The 16,441-nt window shown below is 31.4% G+C and overlaps 1 protein-coding gene across 1 annotated transcript; it reads left to right on the top strand.

Annotated features, from left to right (window-relative positions):
• Window positions 1-933: 933 nt before the first annotated feature.
• Window positions 934-9,056, top strand: LOC131151085 (ATP-dependent 6-phosphofructokinase 6-like). The gene is made up of 13 exons (XM_058102274.1): window positions 934-1,374; window positions 3,127-3,173; window positions 3,265-3,304; window positions 3,635-3,697; window positions 3,784-3,921; window positions 5,443-5,601; window positions 5,723-5,776; window positions 5,954-6,022; window positions 6,140-6,269; window positions 7,090-7,346; window positions 7,899-7,947; window positions 8,052-8,206; window positions 8,618-9,056. Exons 1-13 carry the CDS (start codon window positions 1,150-1,152, stop codon window positions 8,798-8,800), a joined length of 1,569 nt encoding a protein of 522 aa, XP_057958257.1. The 5' UTR covers window positions 934-1,149; the 3' UTR covers window positions 8,801-9,056.
• Window positions 9,057-16,441: the final 7,385 nt, after the last annotated feature.

The raw sequence follows: 16,441 nt of genomic DNA, 5'->3' as shown, positions 1-16,441 counted from the left end.
AATTGGAAAGAGAAGAAAATGTCAAAAGGAAATAATGATTTGGAGGATGAAGATGTTGGAGATGCTTTTCAAATGGAGTTCTCTGTTGCCCGTGCATGTGCCCTAACTACTAGTTTTACTTACATGAATAAGGAGTTGTTAATTAGTAGAAACGATTAAATGATTAATATAGTTACTAGAAAAGTTACGCAAACTAATTACAAGTTTTTGTATACAACTTAAATTATCATGACACAAAATAAATGATTAATAAAATTATATTTGAGAATGACGGGTTATCCGCCATTCGCCATGAATTATCTAACCCTAATCTGCCTCCAATATGGATTATGATTTCTTCACTCGATAATTCGCCTTATCTGCCACGGATTATCCGACCTCATCTGCTTTGCTAAGTCTAAGATGAAGGACATAAATAATAAGCATTGCATAGAGATATAATAACTTACAAATTGGAATGACACTAGTTTAAACAAATAATTATACAAAAAGAATAATATTATTCCGTTGCATAGAAAATATAAATTTTAACAAAATAATATCATATGAATCTTAAAAAATAATTAACTCATAAGAAATACGTCAACATTCTAATATATTGGTCATGCAAGAGTTAGCGTTATTCTAATAAATGTAAATAGATATTCCTATACTAAGATTCCAGAAAAATATTTTCTGTAAATTTTTATCCTTTAAAAAATTATTAAATTAGATTACCTAATTTAAGTAAATTAGACTATTAGCTGTCTCCTCCTGAAAAAAACAAGGGAAAACCCCTCAATTATGGCAAACCCCTTCTCTACAAAACAGTCATTTTTGAATTTGGAACTTTTAATTTTGTAATTCTCAAGTTTTTATTTAAAAAGAAAATTTGTGGAAAAAAACCAGCAAATAAAAAAAATAAAAAAGAAAAGAAAAATGCAAGACAAGAAACAGAAAAAGAAAAATTCTATCCCGTTTTCAACGACGCTGGCTGGACGAGAAAGTTCTAAAACCAGAGAGGGGGCAGGGGGTGGCGCCTCCTGTTTTGGCAATCCAAAGTTCGAAACTGTGACAGGGGCCCTGGGACCTGGATTCGCGCGTCCCCATGGGCAGCCACAGACGCTGAATATAAAAGGGGCACTGCATCTTCATCCCTCTTGTCCGTGTATGAACACTGCGTCTACTCCCTCTGCCATCGCTGCACCTGACGATCTGGTTTCCCGGAACCGCTTTGGGAGGTACTCATCTGGTTGCGCATTGAATCGCACCAAATCGCGGGAATTAGTGCCAATGGGTCTCGCCGACGATTCTCTGGTTAAAATCGAGACAGGGGATGCCGGATACGTGCTCGAGGATGTTCCCCATATCATCGATTACGTTTCTGATCTCCCTGTATGTTTATTCCTCTCTCTCTCTCTCTCTCTCTCTCTCTCTCTCTCTCTCTCTCTCTCTCTCTCATGGTGTTTGATTTTGATTCATTGATTTTTTTTCTTCCCACCAGTTTATTGCTGTTCATCTCTTTCATTTTAGTTTCTAAATATCTACTCTGCATATGGGATTATATGGGGTTTTCATATATGACGATGGAATTCAGTTATGTGAGCTTTTGATAACCTCCCTTGGTGTGCGTATGTGGTGTTTGCATGATTTACTTTATATGAATATGAGCTTGGTCTTTTTATTTGGATCCGCTCTGTTAAGCAAGAACTCTCCCCTTCTTTGTTATTATTTTGATCTTATGAACAAACACATTCTCTAGGAGAGTTTTCACACAACTCTGCCTTCTCTCCAAAAGCGAAGGAAACAGGAAACGAAAAAAACTAAACTGAAATGGACCTTTTTGGGTAAATGATGCGGAATGAACCCTCAACTAAATTTTCCGATAGCATGTTGATCTTGCTTTTAGCGAATCTTACGTCCACTTTGTATTTAGAGTATGATTAGATTAATGTATTTTTGGTAACTTTATTGATTAAGTAGATCTCCGCTGAGCAATTTGAGACCAACTGCAATTGCCTTCTTAAATAAAGAATTCATGAATTATTTTATAAACAGTTGTTCATTTTTTTTAGCAGTTGGGTGTGTGTGTGTGTTTTGAATAATCTTTTCTATTGCATTGCAGCGTCAGGAGATAGTTTGGGATTACAATGTTCTTTTCTTCCATTTTGAAAAGAAACAATAAGCTTTAGGCAGCTTTTTTTTCTTGGGCATGAACAGAGCTTAAGTTTCATTATATATATATATATATATATATATATATATATATTAATAAAAAGTATGTTAAAATTGGTTCTGGAAATGAACTAATTCGTTGGTTATCTTTTCTGTGGATGTCATAGGCATTATGATATAAATTAATTTCACTTCTGTTTGCTCATTAATGGGCTGTTTGATATCATTTTTGTTTTTGTTGTTGTACAGTGAAGAAATAGGTGGTGACAACACGTTTGTAATTGATGTTAGCTTTCATTTTCTGTTGTTGGAATTTTCTTTTTTTTTTGGCAACAACTTAAACCAGTTTTGAGCTTTTTAGTTGTCACCGCAGCCTATTGCCATGATTAAATTATTGTTTACACAATATTTTAATGAAGAAATAAAATAAATATTTATGTGAATTTATAATGGAATGAGAATAATAATATTCTTAATATTTCTAAAATTTTGGAAAATAATAAAAATTATCCAAAAATAATTTTCACCATTTTCATATGCAATTTGGTTTTTCTTGGAGTACTAATAAAATATAATAATTACGTAAAATAATTGTAACTAAGTGTCATTTTTATTGTTATATCTTTTAATTTGTATTCTTTTGTATTTCCATAATTTTAATACTATTTATTTAATTGTGATTTGATTCAAGGACAAAAATTAACTTATATTTTTAAATTTGGTTTTCAATTTGTTTTTGCTTTGGAAGTATTGACCACCAGATTGTCAGCTATCAGTTTTCAGTTTTAGTTTCTAATTTTAATTTTTAGTGTTTATACTTTTTGACAATAATATCTCTTAGTTATTTTAAGGGAGAGATTGGCAGCATTTCCCCTGACAGAAATGTGAACCGTCTGTGGGCTTACATGTTGCCTTAACATTTGGATTTGTTTATTATATATTTGCTCATTTGACTGCTGGATTATGTTTCAGACCTATCCCAATCCGTTGCGATTCAACCCTGCATATTTAGTTGTTAAGTAAGTCAACTTTAGCTTATTGTATGCTGAATCTTGGCTGTTATACTTGACCTTTTATATGATGATTTATGTTGTGGATTTCTGATTTCAGGCAGTATTTCGTTCATGTGGATGATACTGTTCCCCAAAAGGTGAGCTCTGTTTAGCTTGTTTGAAATTTGAATGCCTGGACAATACTTGCCAAAATATTTCTTACATTTCACTTATTCCCCAGAATGTTTTTCTCATTTGTTCTATATATAAGCTGTAATCTATATTCTTTGTCTATTCTAGTGTAAAACTTCCTTAAAAAGTACTGTCTACACATTTATGATAGCACAACGGGATATGGAAAAGCTGGTGGCCATACAATAGTTTCAAACTTTCATTAATTATAGCTTGGCATGAATAAGAGATGCCACACTTGTATGTTCTTTGCTAACATTAATCTCTGCAAACATGTTTATTTGACTATTTTATAGGTTGTTGTTCACAAGAATGGTCCAAGAGGGATTCATTTTCGTCGTGCAGGACCTCGCCAAAAGGTTTTCCCTTTCTTTGGTATGAAAGCTAGGGAATTTGTAAGTTGTCATTGTGTATTTACTAGCATATGCTCTTGAATGCTTCTCAGGTGTATTTTGAGTCAGATGAAGTGCATGCATGCATTGTAACATGTGGTGGTCTGTGCCCTGGGCTCAACACAGTGATCAGGGAAATTGTCTGTGGCCTTTACCATATGTATGGTGTCACCAAAATCCTTGGGATAGATGTAAGTGCTTAGACTTCCAATTTCAATAACAACTGCATATTATCTGAAGATGATATCTGAACATGCTTTGGTCAAAATTGAATCTTTGTTGAAGTTTCTACTTTCCTCCAATTGCTTGTATTTTTACCAATAATTATCACTAAATTCGTGTGTAATAATGATTAATGGTTCAATTGTTGCGAGCAGTGCATGTGTAGACCTAATTGTGAGGGATTCAATTTTGTAAGAGATGCATACACATGATAGAGTCATGAACACATGTTTATGTATTTACTTGTTTATAAGTTGGAATCTAATGGCCATAAGATGGATCTATTTTATGCCACTTGTTTTAAAGTCCAAGCTTATACAATAATATCAAACTAGTAATATAGTTTTTTTTCCACCCTGATTTCTGCAGAGAATGTAGGACATCCTGTTTCTAGTTTAAAAAAAAAAAAAAAAAAAAAAAAACCAATAACTTCTTCATGATTCAATGTAAATATGTGCTTGCATTAATCGTCTTCCCCAACCCTTCTAATGAAATTTATAGTCTTAATATAATTGGAGTGTCTTGAGATCATGTCTTCAGTGAAATAGTTTCTGGATAGAATTGGTGCCCCCACCCTCCCAAAGCAAAGAGAAGATTCCTTTTTCTTCTAGAATGTGATATTGAAGTAATAACTCATGTCTATTTTGAACTGCTTGTTGGTGTGTGCTCTCTCTACGCATGAAATTGTGAAATTAAGAACACTGTATTATTTTTGAATTAAGATTTTATTTGGCCCCAACTGTTTTTGGCTTAAACTTTATATAACTTTTAACACTTCCATAAATTTTTTGTTTGCCAAAACATCCAACACTCACATCTACTTTTCAACTAATTTTCATTTATATTACCAAACAGTCTTTCAACAACATTTTCTTGGTGAAATTTCATCAGCTGCTTTTCATCTGCCATGTGGGGCTGAACTATATCCTTGTTTAACTAATGAGGCATGAAATGAAGCTATGATTTAAGATTTAATTTAGATATTTATGCTTTCATTTTCATAATTCATGTGCAAGTTCTCTGCTTTTGTGGCCTTACGTGTGGCAGGGGTTTATTAGTTTTCATAGATTTTTACTATGCCAACATCCAAAGACTAGCCAGGCATTTCTGAGTTTCCACAGGTTACATCCCTGCTGAACTCTGAAGACTAGGAACCATTATTTTATTAATTTATTATTTTAATTCATAGAATCTAATAAAATAAAAATTAATTGCTAAATACATATTAAGAATAAAAATCATGCATGCCTGCTTTTTTACAGAGGCTGTCTAGATTTTCCACCTATGCATTTTTCTCATTAATTTGGGACATTGTTGGCACACAATAGTTATTGTTGATAAAACCCTAGTTTTTATGGTGCCTCCGTAACATCTGTTCTGTGTTTAAGAGTTTTGGGTATTTCTTAGGGCATAATATTTTTCTTTCATACAATATTTTGAACTACATAATTTTGTGGTCTCATCAACAAATGATATTGAGTCATCTGTAGGGAGGATACAAGGGTTTCTATTCTCGAAATACTATCACTTTGAACCCCAAGGTTGTGAATGATATCCATAAACGTGGTGGAACCATACTTGGTACGTCACGAGGAGGCCATGATACTTCAAAAATTGTTGACAGCATTCAAGATCGTGGAATTAATCAGGTACAGAAGTTTTTTTTTTCTTTCGTTAAATGAAAATTTTCTGTTAAGATGTTTGCTCTTATGTATTGTATAAATTAGAGGGTCATTATAACTGCTACCGCTATCTTTTCCAATGGTCCAGGTTTATATAATTGGAGGTGATGGAACTCAAAAGGGTGCATCTGTTATCTTTGAGGTAAATGTATTTGCTTAGGATGGAAAACATTCATCCTTCAACTAGGCCTTTAATCTGAATACTCAGTTTATCTCAATTAGGCCTTCGATCTTTATTCCATTTAATCCTAGTGTGTAATTAATCGTGTTTCTTACATATTATCCATTCTGAAAAAACAATCCAATTCTTGTAATGCAGGAAATTAGACGGCGTGGCCTCAAAGTTATTGTTGCTGGAATCCCCAAAACTATAGATAATGATATTCCGGTACTTTACATTAGTTGTGTTTGCATTTTTCCTGAATGAATGTAATCAATCATTCTTACGAGGACCATGCACTGATCTTTAATATACTTTCATGTTGAACTGCTTCTCTTGGTTCAGGTCATTGACAAATCCTTTGGTTTTGATACTGCTGTTGAGGAGGCTCAACGTGCCATTAATGCAGCACATGTTGAATCTGAGAGTATAGAGAATGGAATTGGTGTTGTGAAGCTGATGGGACGCTACAGTGGTAAGATTGACATTTCATTTGTTATGCTCTTTTTTGCTTCTAAGTTCATTATTGTATAGCTGATGTTAGAGATGTTGAATTGAGGAAATTAATAACAAATTTTCTATCAAGAGATATTGATAGGTCAGGATGTAATAAAAATCTGCGTTGTCCTTCATAGTTGCAGATAGCTGCTGCAGCATAAATCTGAATTTTAAGCTTTTAGTGTTTGACTTTTGTTTGACCTTGAGGACTAGCCACTTGGACACCTGACAACCATGACCTTTGAATAAAACTATGCTGTTATGTTGATTTAAAAATTGTTCATCTTTGCCTCATGTTGCCTCATGATTCTAACATAGTTTCTGCAAACTTGAAGTTATTACACTTGTACTGCAACCCCCCACCCCACGCCACCCCACCCCAAATTTCAGTTTTTAGTGTTTTCTCTGCCTCCAAAATACTCCAAGCACAAGATGCTCTAATGTTTTATATTTTCATATCTATGATGCTATGCTCTTAGGAGGAAAAACCTGCAATGCTTGTACCTTAATAGTGTCATGGAGAAGTAATGTGTCCTCTGTTCATGAATGAGTCGATCCATTTTAATGGTAATGCGAATTTATGGGGAAGGGTGAGCCTTGATCTAAGGATTAGTGTGTTTGATCCAATCCTAGAGGTAAGGCTGTGTGCATCATGTAGTCCTGAGACTGATTGGCATGGGAGCCTTGTGCACTTGTTGCATTTTAATATGGTGGTTTAATGCCTGTGTGGCGGTCCTAATTACAGTTCCTTAGCATCTTCCTGATTTCCTATAATCTAATTGGATATCCTGGTGCAGGGTTCATTGCAATGTATGCTACTCTTGCCAGTCGGGATGTGGACTGCTGTTTAATTCCAGAGTCACCTTTCTTTCTTGACGGGAAAGGTGGACTTTTTGAATTTATAGAGAAAAGGCTTAAAGAAAATGGACACATGGTTATTGTGATTGCTGAAGGAGCAGGACAGGAACTTATTTCAGAGAGCGTAAGCCAGCAGGATGCTTCAGGAAACAAGCTACTCCAAGATGTTGGGCTGTGGATATCTCAGAAAATCAAGGTTGGTTATGAGTCTTGATCTAGAATAATTTTCTTAAATTAAGGGTCTTCGGTTTTAAATTGATATTTCATAGTTTGTTTGCATCTCCTGAATGTATGTCCACATATGTGAATTTATGTTCTTGTGGAATTCAATTTCTCTTTTCTTGGGAAAGTACAACCTTGATTTATGTAAAAGAGTGAACTCATTAAACTAAAACCTCTTTTTTTTTTAAAAATTTGTTTTCTGTTTTATTTTTATTATTATTTTTAAACATTAGAATAGTACATTCCTTTCCACTTTTGGTTTAAGTCCCTTTCATGGGAGAGGCAATCCAAATAGGAACACAGCATGGTGATCTGGTTCCAGTTTTATCGATTTCCATTATGAGCAGTGAAAATCAACCTTTGAGGTGTCTGCTTCAATTCCTCTATTTTGAGACGCATCAATTATTTTCCATCCACAATGGATGATTAGCAACAGATGAATCTATGCTATATGTGGGCTCATAAATATAAGAAGAATATAAATTTCTTCTGTGATATCTTACCGTTCTTTTTTCTTCTGTTATAGGATTATTTTACAAAACAAAAAAAGATGGTCATCAATCTTAAATATATAGGTCAGTAATCTCTTTGCCTTGATTCTTCATTAGTTTTTTCTGCTTATGTGGATAAAATGTGGAATAGGGCACAAATACTCCAACTAAATCATATTTTCTGGCAGATCCTACATACATGATCCGTGCTATTCCGAGCAATGCATCTGATAACGTGTGCTGCACGCTGCTTGCTCAAAGTGCTGTTCATGGGGCAATGGCAGGGTATACAGGCTTCACAGTTGGGCTTGTTAATGGCAGACACACCTACATTCCTTTCAACGTATGTATCTTTGGACTCGTTAAATCTGGTATTCATTGACAGAAATAGTAGATGTTAATGGTTAACTGGTCAAAGATTTTTTCCAACATGCCCTGATTGGGAAACCAACTCAAAACTGGATGTCATTACCCATTTATCCCATTTGTTTACTCCAATTAGTTAAGAGGGCTTCACCTCAGGGGTCACCCTCCACCCCTTGTCGACCCTCCCCTCGCCACCCCCACCAAAAAAGAAAAAAAAAAAAAAAAATGATAAGCTACAAAGTTTGCTTATTTGCAGTTTGATTATTTGAACGCTAAACAGTTTTAACTTATTGGCACCCCACCCCCCCCTGCCCCCCCAACAAAAAAAATCTGTACAGCGATTTTGCTTCAAATGCCTCGATTGAGTGCTTGAATGTTTTACGTGCAGCGGATCACTGAGAGGCAGAACAAGGTAGTTATAACTGACAGAATGTGGGCAAGGCTCCTTTCTTCAACCAACCAGCCAAGCTTCTTAAGCCCCAACGATGCCAATGAAGCCAGGAAAGAGGCAGGGCCTCCAACAGGGTTGTTGGATGGGGAGAATTGCAAAGAGGAGCATTTGGAAAAGTAGACACCAGTATGGAGCACCAGAGACTTGTTTTCAGCACTCTCTTCATCACCTTCTGCTTCAGTGTTGACGTATTTGCCAACCCAAGATCCAGGGTTGATGACTGATTGTGCTTCTTTCTTACGACCATATTTTCTTTTAAGTGTATTGTATTGTGTTGTATTGTATTGAGGTGTACTTCTGTTAAAATGGCACAAATCTGTGATATCTTTTTTGGACGTTTTAATAAAATGTCCTTTCACTCTTTTGTCTCTACAAACATTGATGTTCCTTGCTTCACTTTTTATTTGTTGGTTTACCATCTCATATAAAAAGTAAAAACAGAAATTAGTGCTTTTTTTTTTTTTGGTAATTGACATATGAGTTATAGAAAGATGTGGAAAAATGGATTCATAGCAAATATTATTATATTTTTTTTCCAAAAAAAAAGTATACACATTCTTCACATGTGCATCTTGTCACATGACCAACTACAGGTATTTACTTTTGGATGTAGGTTAAGCTCAGGGACAATAGCTGTCTACATTCTTAAACATTTCATCTTCCTTTCAAATATTTAAGTCCAAAAGGCAAAGTTGAATTTTAGATTTTGGTTACTTACTGCATCTCTAATATTAATAATAACAACACCAACCACAACCCCAATATTAAATAACACATGATCTCCGTGTTAAAATTATGTAAATTTTTTTTAACCACTATTTTAAAAATCATATTTTTTTGTCTTAATATTTTAATGATAGGTTTCACCTTTTTTTTTTGTTTTATCTCTACAAACATTTCAAAAATGCATTAATCTTTTTTGTCTTAATAAAATATTGATTTACACTTTGTTTTCTTTGTTTACCATCTCTTATAAAAACATAAATTAGTGGATGTACTCTTTTTTTGACATCTAAATTATAAAAGGGTTTGGAGAAATAGTTTGATAGAAAATATTTAGGGTCAATTTAATTGGGAAGAATATTATTTATTTATTTTATTAAAAAAATTATAAAAAGTTAAATAATTTTTAAATTTCTTTTACATTTGTATGAAATAAATGAAAAAAATAATAATTTTGACCCTATTTACTTGTGCAAATAGTTTATTTTTTATTTTTAAAATTTCAAATAGTTATAAAATTGCCACATTATTTTATAATTTTTAAAATTTATATGAAAAAATTGGAAGATATATTTTTTTATTTCTAAGTTTTACTTTACATGGGAGCATGGAGTTTGGATCTTGAACTTTAATTGTTTGGATTATGTAGAGAGTTTCTTCTAAATGCACATAAATCTAAATTCAAACTCCAAAATTCATTATCCCAAATATTACCTTATATACTTTTTGAAAAATTGAAAATAAAAAATTTATACTTTTTTGTAATAATTTTGAAATTTAAGAATAAAAAATTTAATTTTTTTTTTTACAATCTAAACAAAATAGTTATTTTTTTTACCTTCTTAATACGAACCTTGCAAAAAAAGTTAAATTTTATAATTTTTATAAAAATTTAAAATAAAAAAGATTTTTTACAACTAAACAATCCTTTGATATTTTTATTTAAACAAGTGTATATCTTCTCAAAACATGCATCTTGCGGCATGACTAATTTAAATTCATAAACATAAATGTTAGGGTAAAATCTAGTATCACCCCTTGAGTTTTCTGAATATGATACTCCATACTCTTGAAGTTTTTGAAAACTATTGAAAACCATCGTGAGATTTAAATTTATTGATAATAGACTTTTCACTAGTTGACATTAGTCAACCATTAAGTATATGTGAAAAATGATTTTTTGTCTACTAGCCTGACTAGTTTGGATCAACCAATTGACATAAGCAGACAACATAATTAAGTTATTATTTAAAATTTATAAAATATATAAAAATAAATTAAGAATACCAATAATTAAAAAAAATACTTAGATAATTATATTGTTCCAAAATGTTTATTACATACAATTTTCATGTAAATTAAATGATTAAATATTTCTTTAAAAATATATATATTTTAAAATTTGGCTTGATGAGCTGGTTAGTCAAATTGTGACTTGTTTTTCTAGATTTAGTTAAATCTCATATTTAATAAGATAGCAACTTGGATAAAATCATAAAAGAGAAATTAGCGAATTGACTCAAAAGATCAATCAATTAACATAAGTTTGAGTTTTTTTTATCATTTAGCATTTATTTTTTACAATAGAAGAACTGACATTCAAACTTACAATTTTAATTTTTAAAGTATGAATTTTAAAATTTAAGTTTTTTTTTTTTAGTTCTGTGTTTGATAGGTTACTTGAATTTAGAGATATTGAATTATGTTTTACTTGTTTTATGATATGTTTAGTTATTATTTTTTATGAAAATTATATCTAACAAACTATTTATAAAATTATAATTATTAGGTCTTTTTTATGATTTATTAGTAATTTTAAAAATATATATATAATAAATTTTTTTTGTCATGCAATTGATTTATCTAAAGTGATTGGACTGGTAGACCATTCAATTCAAGAATTGGTTAGATCTTCAATTCATTTATTTAGTTTTCAAGACATTATATTGATCAATTTTCTCAATATAATTTATTAAATTAATGCCATTTTAAAATATTGTTTTAGTAAGGGTAAATTTTTATCCTTTCACATATATCTAACAATATAATTTATTATATTGATGTCATTTTAAAATATAATTTTATTAAGGGTAAAATTTTTATATTTTCATATATATATTTAACAATTGACTGACATTCAACTAGCAGAAGGTTCATTTGTTAATATATTTAAACCTTGAAGATTTTTCGATAGTCTCAAAACCTCAAGGGGTGCAGTGTCATATTCGAAAAAGTCAGAGGGCGCTACTGAATTTTATCCTAAATATTATTATCAAAACCAATACAAAGATGGTTTTTATTTTCATTTTATTTATTTTTTTGCAATTTTTATTTATAATCTAAGAAGTCAAAATAATTATTAAGACAAATCTATCTCATCATGTGTTAGGAAATTTAATAAAATAAAATAAAAAACATTGAACTTAAACCAAAAAAAAAAAAGTACAAATATAAACACGATTCATAAACAAACCGAGCCATGAATATCTTACTATCTTTAAGGGGACTCAAGCCCTCTACGGTTATTTGCCTTAGCCCACAAATTGGTGCAACAAAAATCCTCAAGACTTGTCTCCCCCAAGATACAACGGCCCGATTTGAATCATATCACGCTCTCCAATTTTGCAAAAACGGAGGAGTCCAAAGTTCCACAAAAAAAAAAAAAAAAAACCCACACACACGCGCACACACACACACACACACATCTTTCTTTGCTTGTCAAACTCTCTAGACTCAAAAGAATGATGATATGATGAGAATGAATAGAAGAGATTGGTATGTTGTGCTAGTACCTCAATGGTCTATTTGTAGACACAAAATGACTCTTCATTCTCCATGTACTTAATAAATAAAATGTATCTATATTAAATAGATTACACATCTAGATTTAAGGTACATTCATATAATTAATCTTATATATTTATGAAATACATGAATGAATGACCTAATTAGATATGGATACATAACCCAATCCAAGGTACATGCTATTTTTCAAAATAATAAATAAAATAATAATATTAAAATACACTAACAATATGATTAATAAAATAATTATATTAAAATACACTAACAATTCCCCCCCCCCCCTCATTTTAATATTATGTATGTACCATGCATTGTAGAGAGTTTAATAATCAAAGATGAATAATTATGCATAATGAAGATATGCTCCGCATTAAACCTTCAATTAGTGAACAATAATCTTTACTTTAGAGTCAGTAGTGATCTTAGACTTGAACTATGACTGCTTAAAGAAAATAAAGTATTACTACTCACACATTATCATTCAAGTGTTGACATGAGCTTTAATAGTCAGCACGTTTCAGCCTTATGCTAATCCCGGTTTCATGAATATATTTAAGAATAAGCCAAATTTTTATAAAGAACGGCCCCACTCTCGTGCTCACATAGATGAAATTTGTCAAGGATACTCCTGTAACTCTAGCACCTTACTCATAAGAGATACATATTATCATTAGGAGTCTTAAAAACTCAACCTCCTTTGTTATAGGATAAATGCACTTATACCATAAGAATGAGTCAAAATAATAGTGCATTTCTTACGACCACCATATGATTCGTTCTTCCCATTGAACCTAATTATAGGATCTCTGGTCCTTGGGTTGGGTATCCTCATATGCGGTTCATAATTTTACGGGCTTTAATCTCATCCCCTTTGATGTATTCCAGACCCTTTCTCTTACTAAGACCTTAGTTAATTGATCCGTAAGATTTTCAAAAGATTTTATATAACTCACATTAATGATGTTACTACTCAAATATGATCTCACAATACTGTGTTTTCTTCTTATATGTCTAGATTTACCGTTATAATAACGACTATTCATTCTACCAATTGTAGCAATACTATCACAATTAATTAGGATATGTGGTATTGATTTTTCCCAAAATGGGGTTTCATACAAAATATCTTTCAACCAACTTGCTTCCTCACTAGTTGATGCTAAGGCAATAAACTTGCCTTCCATAGTTGAGTTAGCAATTATTGTTTGTTTTTTAGATTTCCAACAAATAACACCACAACCTAAAGTTAAAATATAAACGGCGGTAGAGCTAGAATCACCTAATAAAGTATTCCAATTAGCATTAAACAAACCTTCAAGTACAACAAGATACTTAGTAAAAAATAAGCCATAATTTTTTTGGCACTAATTAAATATTTCATTACACTTTCAAGAGCATTTCAATGTTCTCTAAATGGCTTGCTTCTACTACATATGCAATGTTAGGTTAAATCAGTCGCATGTCATATCTTAGGGTACCAATAATGTTATTATATTCCTCTTGATTAATCACTCCATTTTCATTCTTAATAGAAAATAAGTGATTACTTGAACCAAAAGGAGTAGTAACATGCTTGCAATTATTATAGTCATATTTATTCAAAATTTTTCAATGCAATGCGATTGATCAAAAAATATACCATCGGACAATCTTGTAATTTTTATGCCTAAAATAACATTAGTTACAATTAAATCTTTCATCTCAAAATGTTTTTTTAGCATAGTTTTTGTTATATTTATGACATTCAAATTTGAAAAAATAAAATAAAATGAGCAAATCATTCACATAAAGGCTAATAATGACATGTGAATCTCCAAGTATAATAGTTTTTGGCTCCTTAAAAGGAGTCTGCCCATCACTCCTCAATATTGTGGACCATATTTATATCAGTAAGTATCGTCACAAATGGTTCCTCAACTATATTAGATTGAGGAATGAGCCCACGTTTTTGAAATTCGCAAATTCGAGCAATATGCACACTTTTTACCACAAACATAATAAATGAGGTTGTTTTGCGTGTTATGATTGTAAGGAGGTCCTTGGTTCAAATTCTTTTGATTAGGTTTACTTCTATTCATTTTGTAAGGTCTATTGTTATTTTTCATATTTTCCCTCTTAGGCTTTAATTGAGGGTTTTTAGGAAAAAGACCTTTAAGCAAAGTATTATGTTCGGAAGCAATTAATTTTACCTTTGTGATATTATTGTTATTGGTATTACCACTTTCTGACATAATTGCATCTTGCCCTCTTGCCTCCTCCATATCATACTTATTCTCCAAAGTCTTACATTTCCATCTCTTGAAGTGGGTTCCTTTAAATCGAAAAGGCTTGCTGAGATCTCCAACATTTTCACTTGATTTCTCAACTATATGCTCCATATTTTGAATTCTCCTTAAAATTGTTAGGAAATTTAATAAAATAAAAATAAAAAACATTAAACTTAAACACAAATAAAAATACAAATACCCTCTGCGGTTATTTGGCTTAACCCATACCCTCTCCAATTCCGCACAAACGGAGGAGCCCAAAGTTCCACAAAAGAGAGAAAAAAAAAAAAAAAAAGACTCAAAAGAATGATGATATGATGAGAATGAATAGAAGAGATTGAAATGTTGTGCTAATGCCTCAATGGTCTATTTATTGACACAAAATGACTCTTCATTCTCCATGTACTTAATAAATAAGATGTATATATATTATTAAATAGATACACACAGGGCCAGCTCTTCACAATATGGGGCCCTAGGTGAGATTTAATCGGGACTCTTAATATTTTGTTTAATATTTTTTTTCTTCATTTTTCATATTTGGATTCATATTTTCTCGTTGACATAATTAATTTTCAAAATTAACACTAACTATAAATTGACAAATTATGTAAACAAATAAAAATAAATTTAATAAATCTATAGAAATAATAGATTGAAACAATATAACTTGATTATTATTATTATTACAAATCGATCGGCGAGCAGGGCTTTAAGAATATCAGATTCTTGCCGGATACAAAACTCTAACCTCAAAATTTCCAAAATATAAGAAAAAAATAAAAAATAAAATCAAAGTGAAAATAATAGAAAAATAATGCACAAACATTGAAATCAAAATTAGGGTTAATGAAAATTATAGAGAATCGGAAACCCGAAGATGATGAACACAAGAGCCGGAGCAAAAATCATAAATAGATCGAAAGTTGAGAGTGAGAGAGTGTGAAAGATGGAAAGATTTTTTTAGAGAGACTAAGAGAGATATAAGAATAATAGATAGTTAGAAGTATAATAAAGTTGTTAGTTGGGAAGTCAATGAGACTTGAAAAAAAATAAGTAAATTGCATTTATTTTACATTTTAAAATACAATTTCATTTATTTGTTAGTTGGGAAGTCGATGTGTGAGAATTTTAAAATACAATTTCATTTATTTGTTAATTGGGAAGTCGATGTATGGGAAGAGAGCATAACAAAAAATATTAACATTATTTAATTAAAAGAATTTTGGAACCTCAAAAATATATTATTATATTAAAAAAAATTTGGGAGCCTCAAAATTTTTGGAGCCCTAGGCGAGCATCTTAGCTGCCTTAAGGACGAGCCGGTCCTAGATACACACCAAGATTTAAGATACATTCATATAATTAATCTTATACATTTATGAAATACAATGAATGAATGACCTAATTAGATATGGATACAAAATCCAATCCAAGGTACATGTTTTTTTTCAAGATAATAAATAAAATAATAATATTAAAATACACAAAATAAGTATCATAAAGGTGGATGGATGTAAGTGGTTAGTGTCATTTTTCCTAACACTTAGAAAAGTATACACCTTTTAATAAAAACCTCATGATGATTGTATCTTATGCTTTTAATAAAAAAGGCTTTATTCAAATATTTCATTTTCCTTTCAGAAATGTTTTCAAGAAGGCTGAATGGGCAAAGCATGAGTGAAGGGGAGAAGTTCTCTATATTACGACACCATTGTTTGTGACTGCAAACATAGACTTTTGATCAGTCACACTGTTAACGCCGTCTTACAATGGCTTGTTTGATGCTTCTGCCAGTCCCTGGCTTCAGCATATTTTTTGGGAATAACAATTATGCCTTGGAGTGAAGTTTAATGTGCTTTATAGTCTCTTACTCTTGCAGCAGAACAGAATGATTTTCCAAAAGAAAAGGAGACACCGTCATTGACCGTAAAATCGCTTTATTTTTTATTTATTTCTGTCAACA

The sequence above is a fragment of the Malania oleifera genome, chromosome 3 (genome assembly GCF_029873635.1).
Source record: "Malania oleifera isolate guangnan ecotype guangnan chromosome 3, ASM2987363v1, whole genome shotgun sequence".
In the NCBI taxonomy this organism is placed as follows: domain Eukaryota; kingdom Viridiplantae; phylum Streptophyta; class Magnoliopsida; order Santalales; family Ximeniaceae; genus Malania; species Malania oleifera.
This window is presented reverse-complemented; position numbering and strand designations above follow the sequence as displayed.